The 19,047-nt window shown below is 31.8% G+C and overlaps 1 protein-coding gene across 1 annotated transcript; it reads left to right on the forward strand.

Annotated features, from left to right (window-relative positions):
- The first annotated feature begins 10,616 nt into the window (after window positions 1–10,616).
- Window positions 10,617–16,806, forward strand: LOC112039829 (O-fucosyltransferase 35). The gene is made up of 9 exons (XM_024072737.2): window positions 10,617–11,398; window positions 11,714–11,857; window positions 12,390–12,462; window positions 12,573–12,643; window positions 12,737–12,825; window positions 13,482–13,614; window positions 14,054–14,286; window positions 15,473–15,949; window positions 16,079–16,806. The coding sequence occupies exons 1-9, from the start codon at window positions 10,844–10,846 to the stop codon at window positions 16,278–16,280; spliced, it is 1,977 nt and encodes a 658-aa protein (XP_023928505.2). The 5' UTR covers window positions 10,617–10,843; the 3' UTR covers window positions 16,281–16,806.
- The last annotated feature ends 2,241 nt before the right edge of the window (window positions 16,807–19,047 follow it).

The raw sequence follows: 19,047 nt of genomic DNA on the forward strand, positions 1-19,047 counted from the left end.
GTTGAAAATTCCAAGCACCAAACAAAATAGCAAAACAATATAAAATATAATTTCAAAGTTGTAAAGAAAATAAAATTAAATCTCCTATGGGTCATCCATGGTAGGTTTCTTCTATCACTTCACAAAAAAATTTATAAATTATCCCCTAGTCTTGCTCAATCATACTCTTACGGTCTTACCAACAATAATTAGACTACTGGCTTTATTTATTGTTGAGATGCAACCATATTGATAAATAAAATCACCAAATAGCATTATAATGTAGTTTTGTTTCCAAAAGCAAGGTAGATATGAATATTTTTTAGATTCATATGGTTGCTTATTCCATTATATGCGATTGAAGTTTCATCTATGCATTTGAATTTTGATATTGTTAAATTCAATGGATATATATGAAGCAAAGTCGTTGTTAACTATCAAAAAAAGATGTGTGAAAAAGAATTAACAGTGTTACGTAATTCAATGAATATGAAATAGAGAAGGGGTTGCAAGTTTACTTACTAATCTGTTTGTTGTGCGTTTAGGATTGGGGGGTAGGGGGTCGTGAATGTGTTGTTGGAAGTTCTTTGACAATGGCAACAAGTGATTCAGGGTTGAGAGAGTGATGAGGACTAAAAGAGAGACGCAGTTAAGACCTATGTCTAGAATGTCTCTATCTGTCTTTTGGCCCAATGGACAGCTCTTGTAAGTATGTTTTGCTTGTCTGTCTGTCTGTCTAGAGATTGAAAAAATTAAGAATCTTTGTTTTGATTTACTTGATGAGTATGGAGATTTAGATGAGTCTCCTGTAAATAATGAAGGATGTTCTCATATGCCTACAAGTACTTCAAATCAAGTGGCACAAATGAATTTTAGGTTGAGTGGGGCAATGTCATGTTTTGATTTGTTTGTGAACAATAGTTCAAGTAGTTCAAAGAAACATAGGAGTGCTAGAATGAAATTTGATCATTTCATTGATAAGTGGGTGTTGAAAAGGAGTGAAGACTTTGATATTTTGGCATGATGGAAAAGTAATGGTCTCAAGTATCCTACTTTACAAAGGATTGCAAGAGATATTTTAGTCATTCCCGTTACAACTGTTGCTTTAGAATCTGCCTTTAGCATTAGTGTGAGACTTTTAAGTCCACACCATAGTAGGCTACATCCCAAGACTATAGAAGCAATAATGTGTGCTCAGAATTGGTTATAGAGTGAAATCAACGGTTAGCAATTGTCTAATTTCTATTTATAAAATCAAAATTGTGTTTTTATATTTGCTAGTTACAGTTTGATGAAGTTTATTCCATTTTTTAATTCATTGTTGTAGGTTCTTCAACTTTATCTGGAGATTGTTCATTCTAATCAATTCTTGATAATGGGAAGCCAAATGAAGATGATGGAAGTTGTGTCACAATTGTGGAAGATTAAACATTTTGTACTAATTTAGTAGCTTTTTTTTTAATTTATTAGCCTTGTTGGATTAATTTGTTGGTTTGTAATTATTCTAAACTTGTAGGATTTATTTTGTAACTTTTTAATTTCTTGGACTCGTTGGACTTTTGATACTTATTTCTTGGACTTGTTGGATTTAGTTTATGTTTATGTTTAGCAGGTGATTTTAGTTATGATTTTGTTGATTAATGATTAAATGGTTATCTTAGCTAGGTGATTTATTGATTTAAAATCTTAGTTATGATTTATTGAATTATGATTATGATATTAGTTATGGTTTATTGATTTATAGATTTATAAGTAACAAGTGATTTATTGATTTATGATTAGTAGTTTATGATTTGGACTAATTTGGCATTTGGGCCACGTTATCTAGGCTTGAATTAGAATATGCAGGCTTGAATGTAGGCAAAACTAAATTTGGGCTTCAATTTTTTTTTTTTCCTGGTTGGGCTTGGCATATGGGCCATGTTATCTAGGCTTGAATTAGAATATGCAGGAGTAGAATATAGGCGAAAATAAATTTGGGCTTCAATTCTTTTTTTTTTTTAGTTGGGCCACGAATTGGGCCCAATCCCTTAACGGGGCTCGGTTGGGGCGGGTTTGAGCCCCAGGAAAAAAAACCTGCTTAGTAAACGTGCTAGGTCCAGGCCATGAGTCTTGGCCCACGAGTCGGATCCAGGTATGAAAAAACCCAACCCGAACTCAACCCGTTGCCATTCCTAGTTCAAATCTCCAAGAACGACTTTTACACATATATACATTTAAGTTAGGTTAAAGTATAATTTGTATCTTGTAAAAAAAAAGTCCGTCCCTATTCTAGCCACCGATGATTAGTGGAACTCAGTCCTATGATCTCTGGGTTTTCAACTTTAAGATTTCTTCTGAATGGGACCCATAAAATGTGGTTATCAATTTGTTCATAATTGTTTAATATTTATTGTTACAAAGGTGGGATAACAGATACGAGAAGTTTGACTAATTACTTAATTTTATCTTTCTCAAAAAAAAAAAAAAAAACTTAATCTTTTTTTTTTTTTATGCGGCTACTGTTTCTCCACATACAAAGGTGGGATAACAGATACGAGAAGTTTGACTAATTACTTAATTTTATCTTTCTCAAAAAAAAAAAAAAAAACTTAATCTTTTTTTTTTTTTATGCGGCTACTGTTTCTCCACGTATGTTTTACTTAGGACTCAATGAGTCAAAAGGCTTTATTCTTTTGCGCAAACTTCCATTTTAAAATTTGGAGATGTTGAATTTTACATTCTAAAATTTAAGAATAGGGGGTGTTTGATAGAGTAGTTTGAGATGAGAATTTTTTTTTATTTTATTTTTTGAAATATGTGTGGGTGAAAAGTGTGTGAAAAAGTATGTAATGTTGTTTAAAATGTAAAAATGTGAGTTTGAAATAGAAAAACAAACAAGCCAGATTTTACTTTCTAGAGTTCTATTCTATTTACATTAGTGGCTCATTCATCCATATTTTGTGTTAAGTGACATATAAATTTTTCATGCATGTTTAGTTTGTCTAATAAAATGATGCCACAAAATAAAAAAATAAATAATTAAAAATAACATGGCATAGTTTTATTAGATGATCTAAACACGCATAACAAGCTTATGTGACCTTTAATAAAAAAAATATATATAGATGGAAGGGCTGTTGATGTAAATGGAATAAAACTTTATGAGGTAAAATTCAAATTTTGAAATTTTAAGGTATAAAGTCCAAACACCCCCAAACTTTAGATGTGTAGTTTGCAATTTAGCCATATTCTTTTGACAAAGTTTAGAGTTTATAGCCAATGGTTATGTCATCAATTAAATGTTTAAATTTCAAATTTTTATAGTCTAAAATTATGCACAAAAATAATTTTATGGATTGAATAGTAAATAATATCCGATTAGCACAAAATTTAACATGTGTGTTAAGAACACAAAGAATATGCAAACTAATAGTTAGATTTTCAAGATATGTAGTTAAGTTATTATTATTATTATTATTTTTTTTTTTGTAATGAGAGTTGTAGCTATTGGCTACAACTAAGTTTGTAGTCAAACTTTGTCTTTCTTTTTTCGGAATAAATTTTGTTTTTAACAAAAAAACTTTCTCCTTCCTCCTACAAACCTCCTTCCCCCATTGCACAAGAAAAAAAAATTAATTATTAAAAATTCTTAAAGGATAAAATTTAGTTACAAATGGTTACAACTTTACTCAATATATTTTTTTTAGATGTGAATTTTGACAAATCTATAATTGGATTACATTCTTTTCTTATATTCTCCGTGCTTGCAAAATTTTCAAAAGATCAGAGATCAATTGCTTTGTTATCAATCAAATGTTTAAATTTCAAGTTTTTGTAATATAAAATTATGCATAAAAAATAAGTTTCTGGATTGAATAATAAATAAAATTTGATTGACATGAAATTTGAAATGCGTATAAAGGACATAAAGAACATGCAATCCAACAATTAGATTTTCAAAATATGTAACTATATTATTTTTTTTAATGAAATTTAATTAATTTATAGTTAATGGTTACAATCAAATTTGTAACTAAATTTTGTCCATGCTTAAAATGGTAGACGTAGCTTGTGGAAGGATTTTTTTTTTTTTTTCAAATAAAAAAATACCACCACAATAGTAAAAATTTCAGGGCTTTTTCTCAACAAATGAGTGACTTGTAGATAATATAAATATAAATAGTGTCAAATAAACATATGTAAAGTGATAATTATTATTATTATTATTATTATTATTATATAAGGAAGGGAGTGTCCCAAGTCTCAATTTTCCGAATTGATGTCATGTTCCAAATCAATAAACCCATCACTCACATATTTTGTAAAGATTTAATCATTATTTGTGAAACTATAAAAAGTTTGTGAATTTTTTTTAATGTTTCTACTAACTATTGTTTTTTGTTTTTGAATTCGGGGTTGTTCTTATTAGAGGTCAATATTGGTAGGCGGAAAAGATGATTTAGGTTGGACAACGGACAATTTATCCAGCTCTCCTCTCATTCCATTTCCAGTTATTTTTTTTTTTTTTTTTTTTTTTTTCAAATAAAAAAATACCACCACAATAGTAAAAATTTCAGGGCTTTTTCTCAACAAATGAGTGACTTGTACATAATATAAATATAAATAGTGTCAAATAAACATATGTAACGTGATAATTATTATTATTATTATTATATAAGGAAGGGAGTGTCCCAAGTCTCAATTTTCCGAATTGATGTCATGTTCCAAATCAATAAACCCATCACTCACATATTTTGTAAAGATTTAATCATTATTTGTGAAACTATAAAAAGTTTGTAAATTTTTTTTAATGTTTCTACTAACTATTGTTTTTTGTTTTTGAATTCGGGGTTGTTCTTATTAGAGGTCAATATTGGTAGGCGGAAAAGATGATTTAGGTTGGACAACGGACAATTTATCCAGCTCTCCTCTCATTCCATTTCCAGTTTTGAGTCTCGTGACCTCGAAAAGGACTTTCTCCAACGAAGTCCTTGTTTATTCCAAGTATAAACATAGAATTAAAAGAAATCAATGAGAATCTTACATGTCAATTTTTTGATCCCATAACTATATTATATGTCAAATTTTATTTTATTTTTTGGTATAAGATTTGTTCCTACTTGTATATAAGCAAAATATTATTACAACAAAGCTAATAAGCTTTAACTAATCTTTTTTATTTATTTATTTATTATTTTTAGGAACAAACTTTAATGAATCTATATTAGTAATTTGACTACTTCAACTAGTCTATATTAGTAATTTGCCTAACTTCATTTGGTACTCTTCCCCTTACCAATTAACATTGTTATACTATATTAGAAATAGGGGTTTCTATGCACAACGCCCTTAGAATTTGGTTTATTAAAAATAAAAAATAAACGACCATCGAATTTGACTCCTTTTTTTTTTTCTTTTTTTTTTTGGGATAAAGCATCGGATTTGACTTAAGTGTTAATTCTTACATTTTCAATTTGAACAATTAACCCCTTAAAATTTTAGATTTGTGACAAATTAGACATTCTATTAGGGAATGTTTAGTAAATTGAATGGAGATTACTTTAGAAATAATAAGCTTTATTATGAGTCTTTTGGCTAAATATTGCTAAATTTAAAACATATTTGCGTTATAGGTACTGTTCCAAGTTATTTAAGAAAATAAGAAGAGAGATTGAATTTCGGCAACACTGTTGCTGAAATTCAACAAAAAGTAGGAGAGAGAATAAGAAAAAGGAGGAAAGAGAAAAATGAAACAATAACCTTGAATTTTGGCAACACTGTCGCTGAAATTTATCTGCCCAATTGCCGAAATTTATCTGCCCAATTTTCCTGTGCTGCCCGGACGTGTGAGTGTGAGAAGTGCAATAATGAGTGGGTGCCAAAAAAAAAAAAGTAATTGCGGCAATAGTATTGCCGAAAATGGTAGGGAAAAAAAAAGTGAATGCTAAAATTTAGGGAAGAATTAAAGAAAAATATAATGTGTTACGTATACAATATTTTTATAATATTTTCACAACAAATCACAGGTAACTGGTTATTATTAATTCAAATTTAAATTTAACATTGAGATTACTATTTTAATCCAACAATAACAATAAGTAACAACCTGACACTTAAAATTTGTTGTAAAAATATTGTAAAAATTGTGTGCACTTCATTTCTAAAAAAACAAAAAAAAAAAATTCCCAATTGTGGCAATGGTATTGCCGAAATACCATTGCCACAATTGAAAAAAAAAAAAAAAATTTCCCAATGGTATTTCAGCAATACAGTAACCTTGAATTTTGGCAACACTATTGCCGAAATTCATCTGCTCAATTTTCTTGTGCTGCCCGGACGTGTGAGTATGAGAAGTGCAATAATGAGTGGGTGTCAAAAAAAAAAAAAAGTAATTGCGGCAATAGTATTGCCGAAAATGGTAGGAAAAAAAAAAGTGAATGCTAAAATCTGGGGAAGAATTAAAGAAAAATATAATGTGCTACGTACACAATATTTTTACAACAAATCACAGGTAATTGGTTATTATTAATTCAAATTTAAATTTAACATTGAGATTACTATTTTAATCCAACAATAACAATAAGTAACAACCTGACACTTAAAATTTGTTGTAAAAATTGTGTGCACTTCATTTCTAAAAAAAAAAAAAAAAAAAAAAAATTTCCCAATGATTTTTTTTTTTTTTTCAATTGTGGCAATGGTATTTCGGCAATACCATTGCCACAATTGGGAATTTTTTTTTTTTTTTTTTAGAAATGAAGTGCACACAATTTTTACAATATTTTTATAACAAATTCTAAGTGTCAGGTTGTTATTTATTGTTATTGTTGGATTAAAATAGTAATCTCAATGTTAAATTTAAATTTGAATTAATAATAACCAGTTACCTGTGATTTGTTGTGAAAATATTGTAAAAATATTGTGTAAGTAGCATATTATATTTTTCTTTAATTCTTCCCCAGATTTTGGCATTCACTTTTTTTTTTCCTACCATTTTCGGCAATACTATTGCCGCAATTACTTTTTTTTTGCTTCTCACACTCACACGTCCAAGCAACACAAGAAAATTGGGCAAATGAATTTTGGCAACACTGTTGCCGAAATTTAAGGTTACTGTTTCACTTTTCTTTTTCATCTTTTTTCTTATTCTCTCTCCTACTTTTTGTTGAATTTCGGCAACACTGTTGCCGAAATTCAATCTCTCTCCTCATTTTCCTAAATAACTTGGAACAGTACTTATAATGCAAATATGTTTTAAATTTAGCAATATTGAGTCAAAAGACTCCTTTATTATTATCCCATAAAAAAAAAAAAAAATCCTTGCTACTATAAATAAAAGATGTTGTAATAGAATAACTATTCCTAGGGCATGTTTGGTATACTAGATGAGGATTATGACATGAAGGATAATCTTTAGAGAAAATATTGGGTCAGGCTGTGGCATAAAACACTGGTTTTACGCCAGCCAATAGAATCTTGCCACGTCACCTTTTGTACTTACCACTTAAATCTCTAATTAAAACAAAATGAATTAAGAAAAAAAAAAAAAAAAGCTTATGCCCCATAGCTCCGTTTGGGAGCTGAGAAAACGGTACACTCCTCCCAGCTCAACTAAATCAAGCCTAATAAAGCAACTACCAAGCTTAGTTGAGCTCAGCTCCTTATTTTCTAAAAGATACTCTATTTTCTTTGCTTTCTCTTATAAACCAAACAAAACGTTAAAAAAAAGGAATCGAAGAGGTGAATAAGCCTATGTACCTGTGGTGTGAAATGTGAAGCAGTAAAATCCCTCATATTTTGCAAATCTCTTCAATCGAGACACAGTCTATTTGTGTGAGAGAGAGAGAGGTCTTCACAGTTTCAGAGTGCTTGGGAGTAAGCTTTTTTTTTTTGTTTGTTTTTTTTTTTTTTTGTTTTGTTTTGATTAGGGATTTAAGTGATAAGTACAAAAGGGTAACGTGGCAAGATTCTATTGGTTAGCATAAAACCATTGTTTTACGCCACAGCCTGACCCAATGTTTTCTCTAATCTTTATTATTGGGAATAAAAATGTGTTGTAATAGAATAACAAAAAATATTCATAAGTTTGGTTCTAATTAAGTTGTAAGATTAGAATAAAATTTAAGATTTATTTTAAAAAATAACTTATTCATACAATTATATTTCCTTAAAAATAATATTTTTTTTATGTGTTTATGAAAATTTTATTTATTTGGAAATATATTTATTTTTTAAATTATTACACCTCTTAAGGAATAGATATTACAATCTTTTTGGAGAAAAATAATTATTTCTCATTTTAAATAATAACTTTTCATAAGGAATAACTATTTTCTGTAATAAAAATATAACAAAATTTAAGAATAGCTAAACCATAGGAATAAGTGCTTATTATAGTCTATCAAACATGTTATTACTGATAAGTTTGGTTGTTACGTGTGGAAAGTTTGTAAAATATTATGCATATGAAAATTTTTAAATTGGCATTGGTTGTTGGGGGTAGTTAACACTGAACATAAAAGCTTATAGGTTTCTTTATGCTCTATTTGTTTTGGTAATGATATTTTTTTAGAAAATGAGTCATTTTTCAAGAAGTATTTTTTATAAAATTAATTCAGTTTTCAATGTTTGGTAACAACTTTAAATGAGTTGAAAAACAACTTTCTAGCTTTCCTTATTTAGCTTTCTATGTGATAAAGTTATTTTCTAAATTTTTTTTAATGAAAAACAATATTTAAAAATAAGTCATGCTTTTTATGTTAATCAAATATAATTTTTCTTTGGCTCATTTTTTATATATTACCAAATACTAAAAAAATATGAAAAATTATCTTTACACAAAATTTTTTATCAAAACAAACAAAACGATACTAATATCACACTCATTCCCCTTCAATTATAATTAATTGTACAACGCGTACTCGAAATCAAGAAAGAAAGGTCCTTTTGCTTGCTTCTTTCTTGTTTTCACATTTCATTTGGACCAATGTATCTTTTTCACCTAACATTGACTCCGACTCTTCTAAAAATATTACTCCATAATATGAACTCCAACCACTTTTCGTTTTTGGTCAAGCACCGGTTCTATTTCTACCGCGTATTCCATGCTGTCCAAAGGTCTTACAACTTACGATTGCAACTCCCTAAGTCCCAAACTTTCAAGTAATTGCATTAATTAATAAGTGTGCACACATTAAAGTGATTATATTATTACAAAGTGTTTTATTTATTATTATTTAATACGGGCAAACATTCTTATGCCAATCATTGAGTTTCATATTAGTATTTTTCTTATAAATTATTGTTAACAAGTGTTTAAGGCTAAAATGTCAATTACATCTCTAAAGTTTTGGGGTCTTTAAATTTTACATTTTTAAGTTTCAAATTTTAAAATATACCTCCTAAGATTATATTATGTTTGCATCAGCAAACCCTCCATCTAAATTTTCCTCTTGAAGTTATTTTATTTGACGAACTAAACATGTGTTGCAAACTTACATGACTCTTAATAGAGAATATGGACGGAGTAGTTATTGATGCAAAATTACAAACAGAATATTACTCTGGGGAGTGAAATTCAAATTCTAAAATTTTGAAGTGTAAAATATAAAAATCCCTAAACTTTAGGAGTCTAGTTTTCACTTTAGCCATTTAAAAAAAGAAAAGAAAAAGAGTACAAAAATATCAATAAAATATATACAATTACTTTGAATGAATGCACTTGGAGCAAATGCAAGATACAAAAACTAATCTATTTTTGGATGAGAAAAGGGAGTTTTATTTATTTATTGTTCAAACAGTCACAAACCTAGCAACTAGGCACTCTCTAGAATTAGTAATGCTACTAATGCCTAAGTTCATTACATCCCATATATAGCTATAATACACAAAAATTGGGCATGTATTAAATTCCAAAATTTTGCTTAGCTGCTCCCTTCCTCATTTTGTTAGTCCACTTGCTACTTCATTTGCCTCAGGGTATATGTGATGAAGATGAATGATCCATTCCTGAGTTATAAGGTTCCTGCAACAAAAATCAAAGGGGCAACATCTAAGGTATAAACACCATATGTCCATTCGCCTCATGGTAATTTGTCCTTGTATAATATTTTTAATTTTCCATTAAAACTCCTTCAATTCCAAATTTACGGTATAACTCCTATGCTTTTTATTAAATGACACCTCAACTCTTTCAAATAGGAAAATCATATTTAGACCATTAAAAGAACAAAATGAAAAAGTATATGAAAATTAAGAAGTTCATTTGAGAACATCCCATTGTAGTAAACTAGTAAAAAACTAGAAGTTAGAATTAATTTTTGTAATAGCAAATTTAAAAATATAAAAACTAAAATAAAAATTTGTTGACTAAATTGAAAATAAAGCCAAAATATAGAAATCAAAATGATGTTTTTACAGAGATATTATTATTCCACTTTTATTTTTTATTTTTAATAATAGAAGAAAGGTTAGAAATTTAATTGAAAGAAGGAGGAGTTACATCATAAGAATCACATCATTAATCAGCCAGAACAGAAGAAAACTGTAAAAGGTAAATCCTCTAATAACAGAAAGATAAAAGCCTCCATTGGTTTTGGAAAAAACCATTGATTTCTCCATGGTTTCAGATACTGTATAAGAATTATTTATTTAGTTTTATTTTGACAAAATGGGGAGATTGTGAAAATGATATGGGCTGGCTATTGCTAGCTAAGAGCCATCTCATACTTTTCGAAGTCAGTCAGACACAGATAGATAGATAGATAAAACTCTCTCTCTTTATCTATCTATTGTTCGTTAATGGCGGTCTCATCCCACTTCTTCTTCATTTACTAACAACATCATCACCATTACACAGAGAGAGATAAAAAAAAAAAGGGTAATGGGTCACCATCACCACCACCACAACTCCAGCGATGGCATATCGCAGAGAGTCAGTAGTCCTCGTTTCTCGGGTCCAATAACTCGCCGAGCCCAATCGTTCAAGCGCAACAACAACAGTGAAAACAACAACAACAACAACAATAGCACTAGCACTAGCAATAGCAACAACAATAGTGGTACTAGTGGTGGCAGTGGTAACACCACTACCTTGCGTACCCACCATGAAATTGACGTCCATCTCAGCTCACCCAGATCCGAGATGGGCACCAGCCCGGTTTCCCTTGATGGGTTTGACTCCACTTCTTCAGCCTTGGAAAGGAAGCACCACCATGTGAGTCACAGAGTAAACATTCATGGGAGTAGTGCTAGCAGTGTCATCAAGGGGTTCTTGCTAAGCAAATCTGGGGTGGTGGAGTTGGGTTTTAGAGAAAAGAAGAAACTTGGGCATTGGATGTTCTTCTTGTTCTGTGGGATGTGTATCTTTCTGGGTCTTCTCAAGATTTGTGCTACTGGTTGGTTTGGATCTGCCATTGAAAGTGCCACCTCTAGTCAGGTTACTTCTTGTTCCTGTTCATGTGGCTGCCAATAATCAATATGTGTGAATGCCAATTGAAAAAAATAATAATGATATGCTATATTCATCTTTGTATGATTGTATTGCTTGCTTGTCATGTTCTTTCTCATCTATGATGTAACTTAATGGGGGTGATTAATTTCTTGGTGCTTGTGTTTCAATAAAATATTCATTTTCTTGATTCATCCCCTTTGCTAGGCATTTCATGACATGTTAAATTGTCTAGGATTTTGAGTGATCTGGCTTGGTTTGCATCCTTCATCTCACCTAAACTAATCCATCTTTTTTAATTAGGATTCAATTGACTCCATCACTGGTGGAAATCTAATGGACCAAAGCTCTCATGAATATGGATATAGGGAGGGAGGAATTGAAGTCGAACGCACTCTAATGACGGTGTCATCAGGTGTGTTCAGCACTCAAAACGGCATTGCTGAAGTAAGTTTCCATTCTTTTTCTCTTTAGCACACTATTTATGCACTTGGCTCTGATTGTTTCTCAAAAATGCATATGAATAAGAAGTAATTTATGATAATTGCTTACCTTGAGAATTTACTGGTGGATCATGTCTTTTCAAGAGTATTGCTTCTTCTTCATAAAATATCACTTGTTGCGGTGACAACCACTTTGAACCCTCGTCCAAACCTGCCCTTCCGTGCCGTCATGAAATTGCGAATCTCTGACAATGCTACCACTCCAAATCCCAACTACGCCACTCCTCTTGGCCCTACTTCCCTCTCACAGACTCTCTCCTCCCCTCTCCTCTCCCTCCATTCTAAACATGCCATTAAGCTGATAGGAAATGATGAATTTTATCTTTTAAATAGGGGTAGAGGTGAGACAGGGTTTGAATTAAGGATCACCACCACTATCACTATGATAAACTTCCCGTAGTCCCAAAAGTTTAAGCTGATAGGAAATGGTGAATTTTAGTACTTAACCACTATTCTAATACTTATGATGATTACAGTGCTCAAGTATCTGGTCCAAACCCAACAGTGAGAATTTCACCCAATGCATCCACCGGACAAGAAATCACAAAAGTATGATATGCATCTCTCTTTACCTTTGATGTCTATTTCTGTTGTGCTTACTTGTTTGATTCCAAGGTTATTGCCTTTTCTTACTTCCTTTTTCTTGCTTCTCTTTGCAGAGCCAGATGCGAAGACAAATGGTTATATTATTGTAAATGCCAATGGTGGCTTGAATCAGATGAGATTTGGGGTCTGGCTGTTGTGTGTTTTTTTCTTTCTTTCTGTTTCCCATAGACTTTGAATGTGAACTATAGTCTGATGTATCAATAATTTTAGAGTGCAGATTTGTGATATGGTTGCCGTCGCAAAGATTATGAAGGCAACACTTGTTCTCCCTTCACTTGATCATACCTCCTACTGGGCTGATGAGAGGTTGGTTTGTTTTTGTAATTCTACCATTTTTCACTGCAGTAATTGGAGTAATCCTTGTAAGAACAGTGGCCTTTTATGTTTGCTCAATATGAAATTGACTCAAATTGGTGAAAGAAATTATGTAGGATTATAATCTTTAAAATTTTAATGCTAACTTTTTTGAGAGTGAGTTCATAATACCGAAAAGATTAATATGTTGATTGGTTTTCTTTTTTGTTTTTCTCTGTTTTATTTTTCTTGTATTTTTTGGGTTTGCTCTATGTTCTTCATGCATAGAGTAGCCTTTCGTATGTATAACATCCTTAATTATCAAAAAAATAATACTGAAAAGTTTATTTTTTACTTTCCTTTCTCTCCTTTTCATTGCTTAGTAAAATAATGAATAAATGACATCTCTAGGCCTTTTGCATAACGCTTGGAAAAGTATTGATCTTTTCTCTAGTCAGCGGATGTTAAAATTACATACCCAGAGCAAACCCTTGGGTATGAAGACGGCTTTTACCCTCCTGTTCCTGAAGGAGAAGATGTCTTACAAACATGACTGCAGGAGGGGTTTTTCTTGTCCTGCTTTACTGGTGTCTATGGGCATGCATACAAGTTTTTCATTGATCAACTTTGAGCTGACTATTTTTGTATATATGGATATATGTTTGCAGTGGCTTTAAGGATCTGTTTGATTGGCAACACTTCATTGAGACTTTGAAGGATGATATCCACATAGTTGAGAGATTGCCACATTCTTATGCTGGGATTGAGCCATTCAACAAAACACCAATATCCTGGTCTAAGGTCAAACAAAATCGTGCATCTTGACTTGACTCATTTTCTTTAATGCTTGTGAATAAAATAGCCAAGAGCCTTGTAACTCAATTGGCACCTACTGATGATTCTAACAAAAATGTCTTCATATTCCCCCTCCTCCTTTTGTAACCATTGAATTATCAAATTAAATAATAATAATAATAATAATAATAATAATAATAATAATAATAATAATAATAATAATACCAGGCCGCCTGTAAGAACGGGATAGTATGTCCTCCATGCAATATAAATCATGTGGCAATATGTGACAAATCAGGTCACTTTAGCTTCCAGCACAATCCGTTCTATGCATAAATGAGCTAGATGCTTCAACATAATTCCAACATTACATGCTGTGCATCTCACTTCATTATTACCTTCTTGGAGATTAATCATAGTCAGTTACTTGTATTCATTTGTTCAGGTTACTTATTATAAGACCGAGGTTCTCCCACTTTTGAAGCAGCACAAAGTAATCTATTTAACCCATACTGATTCTCGGCTTGCTAACAACGAGATCCCAAGTTCCATACAGAAGCTGAGGTGCCGTGTAAATTATGAGGCATTAAAATATGCGGCTCCAATAGAAGCCCATGGAAACTCCTTGGTTTCTAGAATGCGACAGAATGGAAGCCCATATCTTGCTCTCCATTTGAGGCAAGTTTTGATAATTCTCTTTCTTTCAAATACTGAGACTGATTTCTTTTTCCTGCTTGTTTTAGTTGTGATTGGCACGAGTCATATGCCGATTAAATGGGCGCTGATATTATTTTTTGTGTGGGTTTCTCTAACTTGATTGTTGATTTTTTCTTTCCCTCTTAGTTATAAAAAAAAGAAGATCTTTTCTTTTCCCCCCTTAAAATTTGATGTTAAACTTCCTCTTGAACTGTATACAAATATATCCCACCATTAGATTTCGATGCCATTTTGATTTAGAGAAATTGAAACATAATGGGACCAAAGTATTACATTTATAATCTACTGATCATAGGAATCCATGGCATCAATGTAAAACTTGCTTTCAAATTCCTGTTCGCATCATTTTGAAATGATGTGTTTAACCTTCCAATGCATGATTTTGGGAAGAAAGTAGGCAAGGGGCAAAGACGAAAGAAAGTGCAAATCTTTCAGACTGTAGTATCCACCTTAGAAAATGGGTTGCTTTATCTGAGGAGGACATTAGTTCTGAGCTCTCATCAAAGCTGTGAGCAATCTCTAAAGGGAATTTCAAACTTGGGCCAGGCTCTAGATTCATATTAGGTTTTATTGAAAAGGGGGCCTTATGAATCACTTCTCTCTGAATGTCTGATGCAAATAAGGGAGCCCAAAATTGACTTGTGGGATTCCTGGTATATTGTGGTTTTCTTTGGATTGTTGCTCAGACTAGATGATGCAGGACAGTCTAGGCTTCACCACCAAGAGCAGCCTGAAAACTTTAGGCTTCACCACCTAACCACCAAGTAAAACAGCACCTGGAGCCTTTTCATTGAACTTCTAGGAACAAAAGACCATGTCCCATAAAACTTTCAACTAAAGATAATCTAAAAACTTATCCCTATCTTAAAAGATATGAAATCTAATCTATCTGAACTCAAAATAAAAATGAAATTCCGAAATAATCCAATCCTATAAGATAGATGATAATGAGAAGTAACAAATTCCAAAATAATAGTAGGACTAACTTACTCTTGTGCTTGGTTCAATTTCTAGGCCTACTTATTTGTTAAAAGAAGATCTTATGGAAGAATTATAGATACTGATATGGTAATAAGGTTAAGGGTTGATTTATCTTGTCCCAGCTGCTTTAATTATTCGTATTCCTCTCTCTGTTTTTCTATTACAGGTATGAGAAGGATATGCTTGCATTTACAGGATGCAGTCATAATTTGACTGTAGAAGAAGATGAGGAGCTACGGAGGATGCGGTATGAAGTCAGCCACTGGAAGGAGAAAGAGATTAATGGGACAGAAAGAAGGTTGCTTGGTGGCTGCCCATTGACTCCTAGGGAGACATCTCTTTTGCTTAGGGGGCTTGGTTTTCCATCCAGCACCAGGATTTACTTGGTAGCTGGTGAAGCTTATGGTAGTGGAACTATGCAATATCTTGAGGATGACTTCCCCTACATCTTCTCCCATTCCACTCTCTCTAGAGAGGAAGAGCTTAGTCCTTTCAAGAATCACCAAAACATGCTGGCTGGTATAGATTATGTTGTTGCCCTCCAGAGTGATGTGTTTGTTTATACTTACGATGGCAATATGGCAAAGGCAGTTCAAGGTCATAGGCGCTTTGAGCACTTTAAGAAGACAATCAATCCTGACAAGTAATGTACTAACCTATATTCTCTATAACTCCTGTCACCATGTCTAATTAGGCTGTTTTTGTTCTCTTGTGTATTGATTTTTCACTTGCCAAAATTGCAGTATATAAAATTTTCATTCTGTGAATTCAGGATGCATTTCGTAAACCTTGTTGATGAGCTTGACGGAGGAAAAATCTCCTGGAAGAAATTTAGTTCCAAGGTCAAAAAGCTTCACAAAGACCGTGATGGAGCTCCATACTTCAGGGAATCTGGAGAGTATCCAAAGATGGAGGAAAGTTTTTATGCGAATCCCCTTCCAGGATGTATTTGTGAAACAAGAAATAAAAAATAAAAGCTAAATCAACAGATTTTGTCATCATGTTTCATTGGGTTCAGCTGCATGCGAAAGAGATCAAATGGCATGCTGCCATTACTTCAGCCTTATTGTCTTTGGGAACAACAATCTTAAATTTCCAAAATCAGGAGAGAATCAGCTTGTTAGATAGAAGATGCTCCTACTTATATGAGGAAAAATCCTTGGTTTAGATAGAACTGATACAATGAATTCTGATCGCAGACAATAGCAAGGGCGACTGTGGACAGGTCAGATTTATATTTCTCAAGATATAAAATTTAAAAGGGAAACATTTATACAATGTATTGAAACTTCTCTCTATCTCTATCACACCACACGCTTCAAAAAACAATTGAAATTTCCTTTTTTCTTTTTGAGGGTGGGGGGGACTTGGGGAGTAGCGAGAGCTTGCATATACTCCGATTTTGTAACTTGGATAATTAATGGGATACAAGTGAATACTGAACGGATTGTATTATTTCAAGATATCAATAATAAGAAAAATGTGATTTTAAAGCTTTCATCTTCTGCTGGCTGTTGATGTACGAAACTCTTTTCTGAAATTTCTGTTATACCATAAATAAAAATAGGAAGTGGTGCATATCTATTCTATGCTCACTGAATGAGGCACCTGTATAATAATGGTCCTGACGTCAATGATTGTGTGCTGTCAATACATGGTGTTCGAAATGAATTATGATCTGATAAGTATAACCAGCTTGAAGAATCAAATTTCCCTTGTGGAAGCACTGGAGTTCACGATTTATGCCAAGCTTTGCTATTTCAGCTTCGTCATGCATCAAGCTAAAACAATTAAAACGAAGACACTATATTTTATTTCGTGATGTTATGATGCTGGTGTGATTTTGAAAGAAAAATCAATCCAAAATTAAGTGAGGAAAAGCAAAGAGTTCACGATGCAGGCGATCTTGATGATGTGATGTGAAAGTGTAGTAGAAGTTGTCACCATTTTATCTTCAAGTTGGCCAAAAGATGAGCCGATAAAAGATGCAAGGAGCAACACCATAAAGGTTGAGAAAGACATCCTTTCATGGTTTCTTGTCTGATTTTGCGGGATGGTTATTGAAGATAGTGGTCACTCCGCTCTTCCTCTGTTGGAGGAAACGTGAGGAAACAAATTTGTAGTAAATTGAAAACCAAGAGGTTTGCAAGTCCTAAATGCCGGGTTGTCTCTGATGGAGAATGAGATGTATGGACTGTTGATTGTTATAGTACTCTTTAACAAATAAACAGAACTTCATGAGATTTAGAAAATAACTGTTGTTGCCCATAAGATAAGATAAGAGGACCAATTATTCCGACATACATATCTCATTGGAATCAATATTACATCCAAATACATATTCAAGGCTTTGGCACCTCATTTCTCATTTAAAAAAAAAAAAAAAAAAAACCAAGTACAAAAATATCAATAAAATATATACAATTACTTTGAATGAATGCACTTGGAGCAAATGCAAGATACAAAAACTAATCTATTTTTGGATGAGAAAAGGGAGTTTTATTTATTTATTGTTCAAACAGTCACAAACCTAGCAACTAGGCACTCTCTAGAATTAGTAATGCTACTAATGCCTAAGTTCATTACATCCCATATATAGCTATAATACACAAAAATTGGGCATGTATTAAATATTTAAATTCCAAAATTTTGCTTAGCTGCTCCCTTCCTCATTTTGTTAGTCCGCTTGCTACTTCATTTGTCTCAGGGTATATGTGATGAAGATGAATGATCCATTCCTGAGTTATAAGGTTCCTGCAACAAAAAATCAAAGGGGCAACATCTAAGGTATAAACACCATATGTCCATTCGCCTCATGGTAATTTGTCCTTGAATAAATAAAAATGTCAAATTGAGAAATTTATATAATATAATGAAAATTAGAGAATTACAAATGACCAATCAAAGCAATAACCTAACAATAAAAAGGTACATGTTACAAAATTTCATTTATCCAATGATTGTGGAAGGTGAGTAGTGAAGGTTTCATTTCATCGATTTTAGGAAGGTTTAATTTTCCATTAAAACTCCTTCAATTCCAAATTTACGGTATAGCTCCTATGCTTTTTATTAAATGACACCTCAACTCTTTCAAATAGGAAAATCATATTTAGACCATTAAAAGAACAAAATGAAAAAGTATATGAAAATTAAGAAGTTCATTTGAGAACATCCCATTGTAGTAAACTAGTAAAAAACTAGAAGTTAGAATTAATTTTTGTAATAGCAAATTTAAAAATATAAAAACTAAAATAAAAATTTGTTGACTAAATTGAAAATAAGGCCAAAATATAGAAATCAAAAGAGATTAAATTCTATAAGGACGTGATGTAAAACTCATGTTTTACCCCTCCAATCCTAATATGCCATATCATCTTATCACATATTTAAGAATAAATACAATCACACACAATCAATTCATATAACCATATATAAATCCAACCAAATTGGGAATTTTTTGAGATGTTATTAGGTGGGATATGATGTATTGAATTTTAAATAAAATGCTGATATGGCAATCACTTATTAGATGGTATAAAACCTATGTTTTACACCCCATCCTTGTAGAATTTAATCTCGAAATCAAAATGATGCTTTTACAGAGATATTATTATTCCACCATTTTTTTTTTTTTTTAATAATAGAAGAAAGGTTAGAAATTTAATTGAAAGGAGGAGTTACATCATAAGAATCACATCATTAATCAGCCAGAACAGAAGAAAACTGTAAAAGGTAAATCCT

Source organism: Quercus suber, unplaced genomic scaffold (genome assembly GCF_002906115.3).
Source record: "Quercus suber isolate HL8 unplaced genomic scaffold, Cork oak 2.0 scaffold_30, whole genome shotgun sequence".
Taxonomy (NCBI): domain Eukaryota; kingdom Viridiplantae; phylum Streptophyta; class Magnoliopsida; order Fagales; family Fagaceae; genus Quercus; species Quercus suber.